Consider the following 16,835-nt stretch of genomic DNA (forward strand, 5'->3'; position numbering starts at 1 on the left):
TACACACACTACACTCTGATCTGTGTTCAAAGTTCTTCATCCAACACTGCAGATATAGTGAATTTTATTACAGAAAATAAAGAGTTATAGAACCCGACACTACCAATTAATAATATGCCAATACTAGTCCTACTTTACAATGAGTTATATGTAAAATTTCAAATCCAAACTAAAGAAAAAATTTGATCGGTCCAAACCAAACAAGGTAGGTGTGAAACCACCCTTTCACATGTGTCCCTCAGTGTAGATAGGGCTATGCAATATAGCAATATATAGAATAGGACAATAGAAAAATGTCTATTGATAGGTATTTTCCTACTGTATATTGTCTATATCGCCAATGTTGCAAAAGCTATTTTCAGCAGCTGATTTACATCACTAAAGCTAGGAGCTACTAACGGTGTGCATAAGGGAGCTAAACTCCCTGCAACACTCCAACACAAAACAGGCATCGGCCAACTAAAAGATAAAGAACTGGTACCTAGGTGGTACTGTCAAATTGCTTCCTGAAACCTGAAGCTGAATAGAGTGTTTTAATAATTACTTTTTATATTTTGTATTCATACCCCATTTTGACAGTGTTGTTTTTCTTGCTGTCTGTTTTTTGTTCTGTTCAACGTCACTTTCAAATATAAGGAGAAAAGAAAAAGTGCCTTTCAGTGGTGTTTAGTTCACAAAATTAACAAAAAGCAGTCATGAATATACAAAGGTATTTTGCATAGATAGTTCTTTCATAAATTTTAGACATAATGCAATAAATCATAATTATATGATTTTGTGATATAAGAAATAGTGAAACAATCTTGTGTAAAAGTACCAGTGGTTTGTTTAAAGATGATGAGATTAACTATTAATGAGCATTAATCCAAACAGTGCAGTTCAGTGTTATATTAAAATAATAAACCATCCAGTAATACATTTATAAGTAAAAAAATACCCACTCAGCTTTCCTGGAGGCTTTGACCACTGGCAGCAGCTTCAGAAGACATTCCTCTGATGGGTCATATTTCCTCAAATTAAACACATCCAGCTCCTGTTCTGAGTTCAGTAACACAAACACCAGAGCTGACCACTGAGCAGGAGAGAGTCTGGTTCCACTGAGACGACTATAACCTCCTCTGTTCAGGTAAGTTTGTACTTCCTGCACCAGAGAATGATCATTCAGTTCATTCAGACAGTGGAACAGATTGATGGATTTCTCTGGAGATGGATTCTCCCTGATCTTCTCCTTGATGTACTCGACTGTTTCCTGTTTACTGTGAGAGCTGCTTCCTGTCTGTGGCATTAAGCCTCGTAAGAGAGTCTGATTGGACTCCAGTGAGAGACCCAGAAGGAAGCGGAGGAATAGGTCCAGGTGTCCATTCTCACTCAGTAAGGCCTTGTCCACTGCACTCCTGAGGAGATCAGACATGTTTGTCTTGTTGAGAAGATCAGACAGATCAGTGGTTTGTTGTTCTGTTACATTTCTGCTGATGAAGGAGAGAAATGTGTATAAAGCAGCCAGAAACTCCTGAACACTCAGATGTACAAAGCTGAACACTTTCCCCAGGTGAAGCCCAAACTCCTCTCTGAAGATTTGGGTACACACTCCTGAGTACACTGACACTTCTCTAACATCAATGCCACACTCTCTCAGGTCTTCCTCATAGAAGATCAGGTTGCCTTTCTCCAGCTGTTGGAAAGCCAGTTTTCCCAGTGCCAAGATACTCTCTCTGGTCTGCTGAGGATCAGGGTCACATTTCTGATGGTACTTTTGGTCCTTGTGTTTGATTTGAAAGATCAGGAAGTGTGTGAACATTTGAGTCAGAGTCTTGGGGATCTCTCCACTCTCTGCTTCACCCAACATTCTCTCTAGAACAGTGGCTGAGATCCAGCAGAAGACTGGGATGTGGCACATGATGTAGAGGCTTCTTGAAGACTTCACGTGTGTGATGATTTTACTGGTCAGGCTCTGATCACTGATCCTCTTCCTGAAGTACTCGTCTTTCTGAGGATCACTGAACCCTCGTACCTCTGTTAGCTGGTCTACACAGTCAGGAGGGATCTGATTGGCTGCTCCTGGTCGAGTGGTTATCCAGAGGAGAGCAGAGGGAAGAAGATTCCCCTTGATGAGGTTTGTCAGCAGCACATCCACTGAGGCTGACTCTGTCATATCACACAATCGCTCACTGTTCTGGAAATTTAGAGGATGTCGACACTCATCCAGACCATCAAAGATCAACAGCACTTTGTAGGAGTCACAGTCTAATAATTTTAGTTTTCTTATTTCTGGGAAAAAGTGATGAAGAAGATCCATCAGACTGAGATTTGTCTGCTTTATCAGATTCAGCTCTCGAAAGGGAAGTGGAAACATGAAGGTGACGTCCTGATTTGCTTTTCCTTCAGCCCAGTCCAGAATGAACTTCTGCACAGAGACAGTTTTTCCAATTCCAGCAACTCCTTTAGTCAGCACACTTCTGATGGACTTGTCTTTAAAGAGCTCATTACATTTGATGGGTGTCTCCTGTGTTGCTGGTCTCCTGGAAGCTGTCTCAATCTGTCTCACCTCATGTTCATTATTGACATCTCCACTCCAACTCTCTGTGATGTAGAGCTCTGTGTAGATCTCATTCAGAAGTGCTGAACTTCCATGCTGTGAGATTCCTTCATTAATTCTTTTAAACTTCTCTCTCAGATTGGATTTCAGCTTTGGCTGGTACACAGATGTCAAAGACTCTAATAACAAAGTAATAACATGTTTTAATGCAAAATCACTGAACACAATTTAAAACGTAAAATTCTTTTGAATGCTGCTGTTCTTTCCCGATTCATCTACTAAATATTACTGAAGGAACAGGACCATTGTACAGAGTAACCACAAGCTGGACCACAAACAGAACAGAAAAGCAGCAGATGTACATGATACTAAAATCAAACTTCAAACTAAAAGTGTTTCTATCTAAAACTATTTCCTCTCTCTAAAGTGAACCTGATGGAATAAAGCCATGACTCAGAGATCTTACTGTTGAGCAGTGTGTTAGCGAGATCTGCTTGGTTCATGTTCTTCAGGGCGTCCAGTGTGATCTTCAGAACTCCCTTTCTGACACTGTGCAGATCCGCCTCATCCTCAACATCCCTCTCAGTGTGTGCTGAGTAATCTGGAGTCAGGAGCTTCCTAAACCTCTTCAGCTCATTCTTTATCAGAGTGATGACTTTGTGTTCCAGCTCCTGGTTAGAAACAAACAATTACTTATAATTCTGCTGTGCATCGATAAATCTGTAAATTCATTATCTTAAATAAAAAACCTGAAACCTACTCACACAGAAGTTACACACATTAAAAAGACACAAACCTTGAATATGCACTTCAACTGATTTCTGCTGATGTTTGAGTTCTTCTTTTGTGGTCTGTGAACAACCAAAACACATAATGTAATATACACTATGTATATTCACAGCTAATAAAATATTTATATTGTCATGAATGTCCCAGGTGTAAATGTTGTTGTGTAGCACCACAGACCCTCTAGCTCAGGGACTGCAGGCTGAACTGAACTCTTAAAGCAGTTTTCCTCACTGCCAGTCCGAGAGCTGCTGCACTGCACAGTTTAGTGTTTTACTGCTTCAACACCTGATAAAGATCATGAAGGGCTTCATAATGAGACCAGTGAGTTTGATCAGGTGGAACACTGCTGTAAAAGACCTCACTGTACTGACCTCACATCAGTAGAACTGTCTCTGTCTCTGAAGGCAATCGGCTTTTCCATTGACCAGTCACTCTTCATGGACGCACAGCTGGGTTCTGGTGAGTGTGATCTCTTTCCTGCAATCATTCTAGAAAATATCAGAAATATCAGCAATAATTAATACTCTGCTGTCTCAGCACTGTTACACAATGTGTTCATCATTAAACACCAATAATTCCATCTTTTTAATTCAGCTACAGTCTGCACACTTATTCAAACAGGAGACAGGCCTCATACCTCAGGAATTACACTGATGTCAGGAGTCCCAATCACAGATAACTGACTCAGCTGGGTCTTAAAGCCTGTTCACTGACTCAAAGCTATGCTGCTCATATGCTACACATGACACAGTCCTTTTCTCTCAGTGAATAATTTCTCTAAACTGTTCTTAGATCTGTGGAAAACATTTAAGACACAGGAAAACACAAGGGTAACAGAGAATGTAGTTTATTGAGAATCACCATCATACACATCATGCACTGGGGAGGGAACAGGACTTGTTGGAGAATAATTAGTACATGATGGGTAATATGGTGGTGTGCAAAGCAACCGTCATCAGCAGTGGAAAGAATAAATGGGCCCTCCACAGAGGTCATGGGAGACAGATGAGCATCAGTTTGAGTAGAAACATGAGCATAAGTCACGGATGGAATGTTACGATAAGCGGGAGGATGAGGAAACCCTGGGGGTACAGGTGAAGAGCTGAGCCTTTACAGCAGAGCTGTAACATCCACTGCCAAATGTGCCATCTGATGACACAGATATTCACCCAGAGTGATTGAACAGCCGAGAGAGAGAAGATCCAGCTGAATTAAGGTGTTGGTCAGCTGGACAGAGAACAGAAAGGAAGAAATGAGATAAAACAGTAGTGGTAACACATAAATATATCCACAGGTACATGTAAAAGCACATGGAAAGAATGTAGGAAACAGGTGCATTGAAACAGCATAAAGTTGAAAACACACACACACTCACAAAATGTCCCAATCACACTCACAATCACATCACATTATATAAGAGACTGCTCATTCACAATGACTTTGTGAAGAAATGCGTGCAGGTGCATAGTCTCTGTCATTTCCAAGTATTGATACCGTGTTTGTTTATTCTGGTTTTGACCTAGTTCTCATGACTGGTTTTCGATTCTTGCCTTGCCTTGTTTATGCTTGTATGTTGATCTCCTGACTCCTTGCCTGTTATTTAAATTATGCGATTGTCTCACGATTTGGATTTATCTGCCTGCCTCTCTTCAATAAAGCTCTTAACTGCGATTGCATCCGTCCTAAACCTATTTACGTGGATTTCGTGACAGATTACTTCACCTAACATGGATGCAGCAGGAAGATGGAAGAGATGTCACCAAAGAAAACCAAGCAAACCATCCCAGCTGTGAATTTAATCCAGTTTCCGCAGTGGAGGAGAACCGATCTCCCGGAGCTGTTTGATGGTTTGTCAGGTGATCCTGAATTTTTTCGTGGGGACTGCCAGATATACTTTTCCAGCCTAACGGACCCCAAGTCCAATGAGAAGCGATGGCTAGGGTTCCTGTTGTCCCGGTTTTGCGGCCCTGCACGCCAGTGGGCACTTGTCATCAGCAGATTAGAGCTCCAGCTTGAGACCCATGAGGTGGTCTCACCTGCCGAGCTCCAGCCGTAGGTCAACGTGGTGACCTCAGAGCTCCAGCTTGAGACCCACAAGGGGGTCTCACCTGCAGAGCTCCAACCCGAGGTCAACGTGGTGACCTCAACTCCAGAGTGCCAACCTGAGACCCACAAGGTGGTCTCATCCCCAGAGTTCCAGTATGAGACCTATGAGGTGGTCTTATCCCCAGAGCTCCAGCATGAGACCCATGAGGAGGTCTCACCTGCAGAGCTCCAACCCGAGGTCAGAGTGGTGACCTCACCTCCAGAGTGCCAACCTGAGACCCACAAGGTGGTCTCATCCCCAGAGTTCCAGCATGAGACCTATGAGATGGTCTTATCCCCAGAGCTCCAGCATGAGACCCACGAGGAGGTCTCACCTGCAGAGCTCCAACCAGAGGTCAACGTGGTGACCTCACCTCCAGAGTGCCAACCTGAGACCCACAAGGTGGTCTCATCCCCAGAGCTCCGGCATGAGACCCATGAGGCGGTCTCATCTCCAGAACTCCAGCAGAAGGTCAAGTTCATGTCTGAGGTCGAAGAGACGGCCTCTCAAGCCAAGTTCCTGGTCGAAAAGGTGACCTTTCAAGCAAAGTTCCTGTCAGAGGTCGAAGAGACGACCTCTCAAGCCCAGCTCCAGTCCGAGTTCAGAGAGTCAGCCTCTCAAGCCAGGGTCATGTCAGAGGTCGATGAGGCAACCTCTCAAACCCAGTTCCTGTCCAAGGTCGAAGGGATGACCTCTCATGCCAAGTTCCTGTCCGAGGTCGAAGGGACGACCTCTCCCGCCAAGTTCCTGTCCCAGGTCGAAGAGACAGCCAACCCAAGCTTTGCTCATGCCAAATTCCTCTCCCAGGTTGAAGCCGACGTCATGACCAACCAGGTTCTGCTCATGCCTGAAGCTGATGTCACAAACAACCAGGCCCTGATCACACCTGAAGCCAACGTCCGCACACATGAATCTGACGTCACGACCAACCAAGTCATGCTCCTGCCAGAGTCTGCTGACACAAACAACCAAGTTCTCCTCAAGCCTGAAACCAACGTCATGACCAACCAGGTTCTGCTCATGCCTGAAGCCGACATCACGCCCAACCAGGTTCTGATCACACCTGAAACCGACATCATGACCGACCAAGTTATGCTCCCACCAGAGTCTTTTGATACGAACAACCAGGCCCTGCTCACACTGTAACTGACATCACGACCAACCAGGCTCTGCTCATGCCTGAAACCAATGCCACGAACAACCAAGTTATGCTTACTTTATGCTTACGCGAGTCTGTTGACATGAACAACCGAGTTCTCCTCACAACTGAAACCGACGTCACGACCAACCAAATTCTGCTCATGACCGAGTCTGCTGACACGGACGACCAAGTTCTGATCAAGCTTGTGTCTTCTGACATGGATGATCAAGTTCTGCTCATGCTCGAGTCTGCTGACACGGACGGCCAAGTTCGGATCACACCGGAGTCTGCTGACAAGGACGATTATGTGAATGTTTTAATGTGTGCTTCTGTGGTATATGTGTGTGAATTCTGAAAGGCTTCAGTTGTAATGAATAAGTGAATAAGAAATTCCTGTAATGCCTCTGTTGAGTCGAGGGTTTGGAACCCCCTCAACAGGGCTGCTTGGAAACAGGAAGCTTGAGGCATCACTGCATGGTGAGGAAGAAACCCCAGATACCGCTGCCAGAAAAGGGCAGGGCTGCGTGGTGGGGGACAATATCCCGGGCCAGGTCTGGGTATCTGCTGAAGAAAGGGTAAGAGCAATAAGAGCCAAACCTTTTGGTGAAAGTAGACCCAGTGTGTGTATGAATGTGATTGTGAGCATGTGTGAGGAGATGAATGCATGAGTAAATGAATAAATAAATACCTAAAAGAGTGGATACAATATTGGGCCATTGGTGAAGATTTGAAAATATATTAGATGTGAAATTGGTGTGGCTATTCTTTTGGAAGGTTATGTGGATAATTAGCGAATATTGTTGAGCACCTAGAAAAAAAGGTGGAGCTGAGAGGTGGAAGGGAGAAGAGAACTACCCTATCTCTACACACAGAAAAAAAAAAACAGAAAAAAAAGTAAAACAGATAAAGAGAGAGAGAATCATAAAAAAACTGACAAAAAGGGAAAAAAGTAAGGGGAGTAAATATTTATAATCATGAACACCACGTTTTGCATTTATACCTAGTCACACGATCATTGAAGAAGGCTTAGTGGAAATTCGCCATGTAGTCACTTCAGACAACTCTGTAGCATAATTAATATTGGTATTGCCAGGAGTTGATCTTCTAGCTATCAGGCTATCCGCAAACAGGGTGTGGGTAAAGAAGTACAGTATTAGAAAAGTACACAATTTATATATTTTATTGATAAAGCACATAATAAATAATCTAATAGTAACCAGGGAGTAGCTGAGATTCACAGAGTATGGTACCCCAATAGAGATAATAATAAGGAAACATAAAAAAGATGAAAAGTATATAAGGCATTGTTGCAAAAAATGGCATGACAGGACAGCTAGAGAGTTGCAATGGCCAACAGAGGGAACATTTGATGAACGGATGTGCCAAAAGATGAAGCAGAGGTTAGCATGCTGGAATGAGAAGAAAAAGGGAGAAAAAGCTCAGGCCAGGTTAGAGAAGAAGGAGGAAATAGTGGGGTGGTTTGAAGGAAAGATGGGTAGGGAAAGGAAAGAACAGGCAAGGAAAGAGCAGGAAACAGTAGGATGCTAAAGAGAAAGAAGTTAAGGAGCACAAAGAGAAATTGAAGGAAAGTGAGGGTGAGACCGAAAAGTCAGAAAAGGATAGGGAGAAAGGGACAGCGCCACCATGTGGGATGCAGCAGGGACCCAGCATCCCACTGCCATACAACATGCATTACCACTTCCCAACCACCTCCACGTATGGTGGGAAGTGGGAATATACCCTTCAGTGGCACAAGGCAGCATACCAAACATCAAAGGATGAGAAAGTGCTAGGACGAAACGCTGGACGAAGAGGAAGCTAGGGGAGACTGTGTACATCACACAGAGACACAAAATCATGCTGTTTGCTCACGAAGAGGTGCAAGCATATTGGGATAGAATGCTTCTGTTCCGACATAATAGCACCCCCATATGGGAAACAACCATATGGGGCACATACTCCAAGAAGACGATGTGAAATTACGAATAAAGGAAAAAAACATAAAATGTAAAAAGGCACACAAAGGAGAACCAACTGCAGATCCCCCTCCCAAAGTAAGCAAAGTATTGAAAGATTTGGCAAATGGACAACAAGGACTACAAGGACAGATCATATTTGTAAGAATTGATGATAAAGACACGCAAACAGGACCATAAAAACAGGACTCCAAAGCCAACAAATTCCAGATCATGCACATGGAAGGAGACGTGACAATAACTGCACTGAAAAACAAGAAAGAGGAGTAGTTGAAGGAGAGACTAGGGAATCTGGAGGGTTTTGTACAGGAAAAAGGAAGCGAATTCCACCAAGTGAGTGAATTGGCCGAAAGGGCATCCAAGGCCGCTGAGGAAATAAGCAATGCAGGTAAAGCACAAATAGAAAGTATGAGATTAATCAAAAACCAAATGAACCACTCCATAGAGGATCACAAGGAATTATTGGAGGTAACTAGACAAAGGTTGCAAGCACTAGAAGAGAGGGAGAGCTCAGTGGTGAAGGAAGATGAAGAGGACGAAGAAGGTGAAGGTGAAATGGACTTTACTTATATAAATACTCAACACAACTACAAAGGTGGCTCTGGCCAATATGAGAAGTTGGAATTACGTGACCGAATATCTCTCCAAGCTCCAAATCGATTTACAAATGAGGGCGCTGGCAAGAGACCCACTATAGGAACCGTGCGGAAAGAGGGAAAGAATAAAACCGGGAACCCCGCCTTCATGTGCCCATTGATGATGAAGGGCAAGGCAATGCAATACGTACCATGGACCTTTATAGACCTAACGGGATTGGTACAGAAACTTCCAAATCTGTGCGATGGAGGTCAAAGGTGGATAAACACGTTTGAGGAGAAAACAACAGGACAACTGTTGGCCATTGGAGACATAAAAGCCATATTGTGCCAGACTGTGGGCAAAGGTCGAACTGAAGAAATAATGGAGATGGCCGACTTGGAGAAAAAGTGGATGACCCCAGGTGTGATCCGATGCTGTTTGGCCTGAGGTGGAATGTTGTTTGGGGAGCAATATGAAAAATGTACCCCACAAAGTTAGATCCAGGGCAGCTAGAAACAATGAAGCTGAAAGAGGAAGAAAATATAACTAAATATGTGCATGCTTTTTGTCATGTGTTGTTTCATGACAAATTGAACGACAAGACAGGGGGCAAATGGGATGAGTCCTCTGCCAGTGCAGGACTCTTCAGGATGATGCTAAAGAAGGCACTACCTCAGTTAGTGCAAGAAAAATTGGAAGGTGTAGTGTTACTCCACGGCCAGCAGAGGGCACTGCGGCACGGCTTCTGACTGGTCACGTGACTCTTTTGTTTTCATTTGCTTTCTGCGTGGACATCGATTTAAGTCTGATCATGTCTCTGATTTGCCCCAGGTGTCCATGTTTTGGTTTGATTATGTTGACTATTTAAACCCCTCGGTGACTGCGCACTTAGCGCAGTATTATTTGGTTTACATTTGTCATGTCGAGGAAGATGGTATGTGCTTTTTATGACGGTATGTGCTAACGTGTAGCATGCTAGCAGTCGTAGCTAGATGTCCAGAGTTTGTATAGTCAGTAGAGACCGCGCTCCCTGTGTTTGTTTGTCTGCTAATTAATAAAGACTTTGACCTGCACCTGCATCTGCCTCCAGTCCCGTTTCGTAACAGAATACTGTGCCCAAAATGCGGAAGCAGCAGGTACCCATGAGCGCCACCGAAGAGGCCAGGATTTGGGCGCTTTACCGTTCATCCCTGGAGATGAGCAAACAGCTCACAGAGGAAATTGCTCAGTGCAAAGCTGAGCTGCGCTCCGCGTCGTCCCTCGCACCATATACCCCGTCCCCGCCGCCGAAGAGCGACGCCATGCAACGCAGCCTGCAAAGTGACCTGAACATCTGGGGCTTCCCACTGCAGGGGAATTGTACAGTGCCACGCAGCCAGCAAAGTGACCTGAGCATCTGGGGCTTCCCACTGCAGGGGAGGTACACCATGCCTCGCAGTCCAGAGGTGAAGGCTGGCCCAGAAATTTTTTTTGGGGGGCAATGAGGACAGCAGAGCTCCAGCCTGAGGCCTACGGGAAGGTCTCAGCTGTGGAGCTCCCACCTGAGGTCAACATGGTGACCTCAGAGACAGCTTGAGGCGGCTGAGGAGGCCGTCCCGCCGCCCTGCCAGGCCGAGGAAGCTGTCCTGCTGTCCAGCCCAGCTGAGGAGATCGTCCCGCTACCCTGCACAGCCGAGGAAGCTGCCCTGCTGTCCAGCCCAGCCGAGGAGGCAGTCCCGCTGCCCTGCACAGCCTGAACACAACGTAATGGAACACATTCATTGCACAAGTAACACATCATGTGGATCAGTACAGGAAAAAGAAAACGGAGATTAAAGAAGCAGCCGACGCATTGATGACCCAACTGTACATGGCAGAGCTGGGAGAAATAGTAAGAGCAAAGCAGGAATAGAAACAAAAAAAGAAAGAGAGTGCTAAACAAGCTGCGCTGCTGGTGATGCCACAAGCCACTGCACCTCAGGAACAGCCAATTGTGGCTCCCATTCCAGTGGTAGCACTGACACAAGCACAAGTAACATACACTCCTGTAGTGATAACTACTATACAGCTGGCACCTGTTGAATACATGTATATGGGAAGGCCCCAAGCTCTCCAGAATTATAGATTTCAAGGATAGGTGCCGTGGCAGAGTGTTTTTAGGTGGAAGCCCAATGCAAGGATCCACCAGACAGAGCATGTCTGCTGAAGGATGTTGGACATGTAGAGACTCAAGTCACCTCAGGAAAAATTGTCCACAGGCAACGGCCAGGTACACATGAGGAGATCATGTGAATAGGGCTAACAGGAGAGGTCAGGCCCTAGGGCCACAGGCCATTGAACAGGGACAAGGAAACCAAAGGATGGAGCAATAATAGCAGCCCCCAGTGCCTCCTGGAGAGCCGATGTCTGGCCCAAATGGGGGGCCAAACCCACACTAGAGTTGAAGCGGCCCAGAGAAGTACATCACCACACTGTACACGGAACAAGAAACAACAGTCCCGGTGTCAGTTGGGAAGGGATTACAGGTACCTTTCACGATTGATACAGGGGCCACTTTTTCAAGCATCGAGAAAGAAAGTTCACAGCTCCCCCTCACCGATAAAGTGATTCAAACTATGGGCTTCTCTGGAAAAATACAGACTTTATGCATTACAGAGCCTCAGGAACTTACGCTCGATGGCCTTACTATACAGACACCCCTGCTATATTCTCCAGGGGCACCAGTATACTTACTAGGCCGAGATGCCCTGTGTAAACTAGTGGCCTTTCCGAAGCCTATATCCACACAGTACTTGCTCCTCCAAGAACAACAGACGACTCCCCCAGTAATTGACAACGTGTACTGGTTGGAAATGGAGGACATGGTGAAATCAGAATTATGGGAGAAGTTTGAACAGTAGAAACTGGTTGAAGTATATGCTCCCGGACTGGCATGAAACACAAACTCTGTTACACTGTACAATCAAGTATGATAAAGGAGGACAGGATGAGGAGTTTGCCCAGTTGTGAGAAGAACTCGAAGAAGGGTGTAAAGTGGCAGTAAAGACTTTGGATCTAATAAGCGGCCCCAAAGGATAGCAGCCATGGTATAACTGCCGGAAAGACTAAAGAATTGGTACCAGCTGGAGGATGCAGTCCCCCGTGTCTCTCTTATGGTTGCAAATAAGTTTGAACCTAAAGATTTACGACCAATGGTTAGACAGGCTAAGGAATTAAGGGAACAGTGCTCTCCTGGCTCAGGTCTTATCTGACCGATCGTTATCAGTTCGTAGATGTAAATGGTGATTTCTCCATGTGTACTGAAGTTACTTTTGGAGTTCCACAGGGTTCTGTTTTAGGCCCACTGCTCTTTACTTTATATATGCTACCCCTAGGTCAAATTATTTGTAAACATGGAATTAGCTTCCACTGTTATGCTGATGATACACAGCTGTATGTTTCAGCAAAGCCAGAGGACAGACAGAAGCTTAGTAAAGTTGAGGATTGTGTAAAGGACATTAGACATTGGATGTTAACTAATTTCCTTCTACTTAATTCTGATAAAACAGAAATACTTTTATTAGGCCCACGTGTAGCTTGAAGTAATCTTTCTGATCACATGGTTACTCTGGATGGTCTTTCTGTTTCATCATGTACAGCAGTTAAAGACCTTGGAGTGATTATTGACTCCAGTCTATCATTTGATGCTCATGTAGATAATATTATTAGGATAGCTTTCTTTCATCTCAGAAATATTTCTAAAATAAGAAGCATATTGTCACTACATGATGTGGAAATACTAGTTCATGCATTCGTCACCTCTAGATTAGATTACTGTAATGCCTTACTGTCTGGATGTTCCAGTAGGAATATAAATAAGCTCCAGTTAGTCCAGAATGTAGCTGCTAGAGTCCTAACTAGAACTAGAAGATATGACCATATCACACCGATATTATCAATACTGCATTGGCTCCCAGTAAAATCTCACATTAACTATAAAATACTTTTATTAACCTATAAAGCACTAAACGGTCTTGCGGCACAATATCTAAGCGACCTTTTGGTTTTATATAATCCGCCATGCCTACTTAGATCAAAAGATGCAGGCTATTTGACGGTACCTCGAATAGTGAAGGTTACAGCAGGGGGGAGAGCTTTCGCTTATAGAGCCCCACGGTTATGGAATAGTCTTCCTATTAGTGTTCGGGACTCAGACACAGTCTCAGTGTTTAAGTCTAGGCTTAAAACGTATTTGTTTACTCAAGCCTACCCTGACTAGATTCTGTTCTACTACTTCGCAGTCATAATAATCTTTTTTCTCCCTCTCTCCTTTCGCCGAGCCCCACACGAATTTATGGAGATACTAGAGATCCAGATCCTTTCTGCCTCTGGATGGAGCTCAAATCTTCTCTAATTCCAGACTGCTGGGACTACGGCTGCTCCTAAGACTTCATATAAATCCATAATTAACTTTTTCACACTATCTATTGTTACCCAGATGAGGATGGGTTCCCTTCTGAGTCGGGTTCCTCTCAAGGTTTCTTCCTCTTAAAACATCTTAGGGAGTTTTTCCTTGCCACCGTCGCCACTCAGTGGCTTGCTCAGTTGGGATAAATTCACACCTTCAATATCTGTGTACCATGTTGATATTTCTGTAAAGCTGCTTTGAGACAATGTCTATTGTAAAAAGTGCTATACAAATAAAATTGAATTGAATTGAATTGGAATTAAGGGAATGGAAACCAAATAAGAACCGATACTTATACAGGTCACCTGATGGGCAGTTCATACTTTTCTCTGTAACAGCAGTAGACCCAATAGTAGCAACCTGATAAGAGAAAGGTAGCTGCAGGGGAAAGCAGATGGTAATGGCAGAGACAGGAAAAGATCCAGATGTGGAAGATCTGCTAAGAAAAGTTGCAGATAAGTTATGGACCCAACAGACATAGGGTTAGTTGAGTCATCAGGGTTAGCAAAAATAAAAGTCAAAGAGAACATTCACTCACCGTATCAAAGACAATACCCCCTGTCCCTGCAAAGGGAAAGCTGCAGAATTTTGTCAAAACAAGTGGAAGCCATTAGGAAAGTGCTCAAACTGCAAACCGTATGACAAATGTTGGTGTTCTTAGGAATGGCAGGTTTTAGCAGACCATGGGTCTGTGACTTTGCACTAATAGTTCAACCTCCCTGTGATTTAATCAAAAGCACAGACCAAACGCAGCCAAATGCTCCTCTTACACCTGGGGCGTTAGCTGCATTTGAATCACTCAAAGTCACATTGACGTTGGCACCTGCATTGGCAAACTCTGATTATGGTAAACCCTTTCACTTGTATATTTCAGAAAACTAGGGTTTTGCATCTGCTGTATCTGCTGACACAACGACAACAAGGTGTAGGCAAACAACCTATAGCGTACTACAGCAACACATTGGATAATGTTGAGAAGGGAATGCCACCTTGTTATTTGGCCCTTGGTCCCGTCACTCTGTACACAACACACACATTGTATGCATTATTGACCAGTCAGTCTTTTGTCATTACCAACTTGTGACGCATGGGTATGATGCTATTCTCTTGGCCCCGTAGTTAACCATAGAGAGGTGTAACACAGTCAACCCCACTGACAAAATGGTTACTCCACAAGAAGGGTTGCCCCATAAATCCGGGTCTGAATCAGAGAAGTTCCTTAAAGCACGTGCCGACTTAGAGAATCAGCCATTGTACAACATGTGTTCTTTGTAGATTAGTCTTATATTCAAGCTGATACAGGGAATAAAGCTGGATTTGCTGTTTTAGAGACTAGGTTGGTTCCACTTTTGTTTAATACAGTGATGGAGATCTCCTTACTCCAACCCTGCTCAGCAGAAATCAAGGCTCTGACTGCTGCACATGAACTAGGGAGTGGTAAAAGCTGTACAATTTATACTTACTCAGCATATGCATATGGTGTATGTCATGTATTTGGGCCTATTTGGGCCTATATGGGCACAGAGAGGATTTCAGAGGGCAGATGGGTCCACGATTACTCATGGAGCAGCTATATCAGACTATGACTATGACTACATCAGTATGCTATGACTTTGATAGCCGAAATATCCATCCATCCATCCATCCATCCATCTTCTACCGCTTAATCCTTTTCAGGGTCATGGGGAACCTGGAGCCTATCCCAGGGAGCATCGGGCACAAGGCAGGGTACGCCCTAGCTATGGGACAAAGAAAGAATGGGGCATAGGGTTGTGATGTAGTGTAGATGGCTTGTGGGTTGTCCCACTGATGGAGTAGACCATGCCAATAGAGTGAAACCTTGAAGAAAATCAAAGAAGTTTGGTGGTCCCCCTACTTAGCTAGCATGATTAATCAGGCACAATCAATGTGAGACATGCATATGGCACAATGTCTGCAAGAACCTTACAGCCCTATAGGGCACATTCCAGAACCGAGGGGCCCATTCAGACACATAATAATTGACTTTGTTGATATGGGCAGTGACAGTTGGAAGGAGGGTAAGCGATATATATTGGTGGTAGAAGACCACTTCAGTTGTTGGGTAGAGGCTGTTGCAATGGCCAATCAGGAGATGATAACAGTGGCTAACTTTCTGTGTAGGGAAGTTATTCCACGGTTTGGAGTCCCAGATTTCATCAACTCAGACAATGCTGCGCATTTTGTTCATCGTGTTATAGAGGTTGATTAGCCTTGTGCATGGAGCATAAGCTGGGGTGTGTGTACCATCCACAGTCACAGGGAATGATAGAAAGGGCAAACTGAATAATAAAAAACAAGGTTACAAAAATCTGTGAAACTCGCGGCTTAACTGGGTTCAAGCATTGCCACTAGCCCTAATGAAAATGCAGTCGTAGACTAACCATACTAATCATCTAACCCCACACAAAATGCCGCCTTATGCCTATGGCATTTACTCAGGGTCCCTACAAGGGCCCACCTTTTGAACAACTACAGGGAGAAATGCAGGAATATGTGTGCCACGTAACCCAAATCCACAGGCATTTGTATTCACAGGTTCATGAGGCAATCCATTGTGAAGATGTCACCACACCAGAGAGACTGGTGGAACCAGGGGACTACGTGTACATACGCACGTTCAAAAGGAAGCACTTCAACGACCCTCGAAGGGAACGACCATTCAAGGTGGTTGCAGCAACTCCAACTGTGGTAAAGCTTGAAGGCAAAGATCACTGATACCATCTAACCACTGCAGCACTTGGACTGGAAAAGGCAGATTTTTTGAGCCCTACAAAGGATGGGAAAGATAGGAACCAGCATCCTAATCAAGGAGGGAAAGGTAGACTCCTGCATGAGACACCTGCATGAGCAGAAGGCACACTCTCTATAGATGATCAAGGGGCCCTAAACTTCGCAAGCGACAGTGATCTGGATGACACATAGGCAAGTCCGTCCCACAGAACATGTCGACACGTTAGGAGGAGGGAAGAGCGCAGAGCACACCAACAGGCAGAGAGTGACAGCGACACCCCTACGAGCACACCAGGTAGTAACACGGAACGTTGATGATTCCAAGTGAAGACTCCCCATAGGTAGTACCAGAAGAGGCTGAAATACCACCTGAGAAAGTCCCTGCTCCTCCAACCCCTATCCTAGACCCAAGCTAGATTCCTGAGGGCCCTTTCATACTTGACACCGAGACTGGGGATTGAGTGTTGCAGTTGTTAGAGTAAGACTGTCACCCATACGAGCAGCCATTTGGGACTCTAAAGCTACAAGGTCTGAGAGATCTCAACATCCTT

General features: G+C 44.6%; 1 protein-coding gene across 3 annotated transcripts in view; it reads right to left on the reverse strand.

The window, feature by feature from the left end:
• The window catches only part of LOC108270747 (NLR family CARD domain-containing protein 3), a 30,937-nt gene that overhangs the window by 8,272 nt on the left and 5,830 nt on the right, over window positions 1–16,835 (reverse strand). For 2 of the 3 annotated variants that reach the window (XM_053683410.1, XM_017477635.3), the window contains exons 5-8: window positions 3,697–3,813; window positions 3,333–3,387; window positions 3,003–3,207; window positions 942–2,715 (exon numbers count right to left, since the gene is read on the reverse strand). In XM_053683410.1, coding sequence (XP_053539385.1) covers window positions 942–2,715; window positions 3,003–3,207; window positions 3,333–3,387; window positions 3,697–3,813 — 2,151 coding nt within the window. Of the gene's footprint in view, window positions 1–941; window positions 2,716–3,002; window positions 3,208–3,332; window positions 3,388–3,502; window positions 3,611–3,696; window positions 3,816–16,835 lie in introns of those variants that run through there. The other variant, XM_047158243.2, reaches the window with a different exon arrangement.

The sequence above is a fragment of the Ictalurus punctatus genome, chromosome 10, assembly GCF_001660625.3.
Source record: "Ictalurus punctatus breed USDA103 chromosome 10, Coco_2.0, whole genome shotgun sequence".
NCBI lineage: Eukaryota > Metazoa > Chordata > Actinopteri > Siluriformes > Ictaluridae > Ictalurus > Ictalurus punctatus.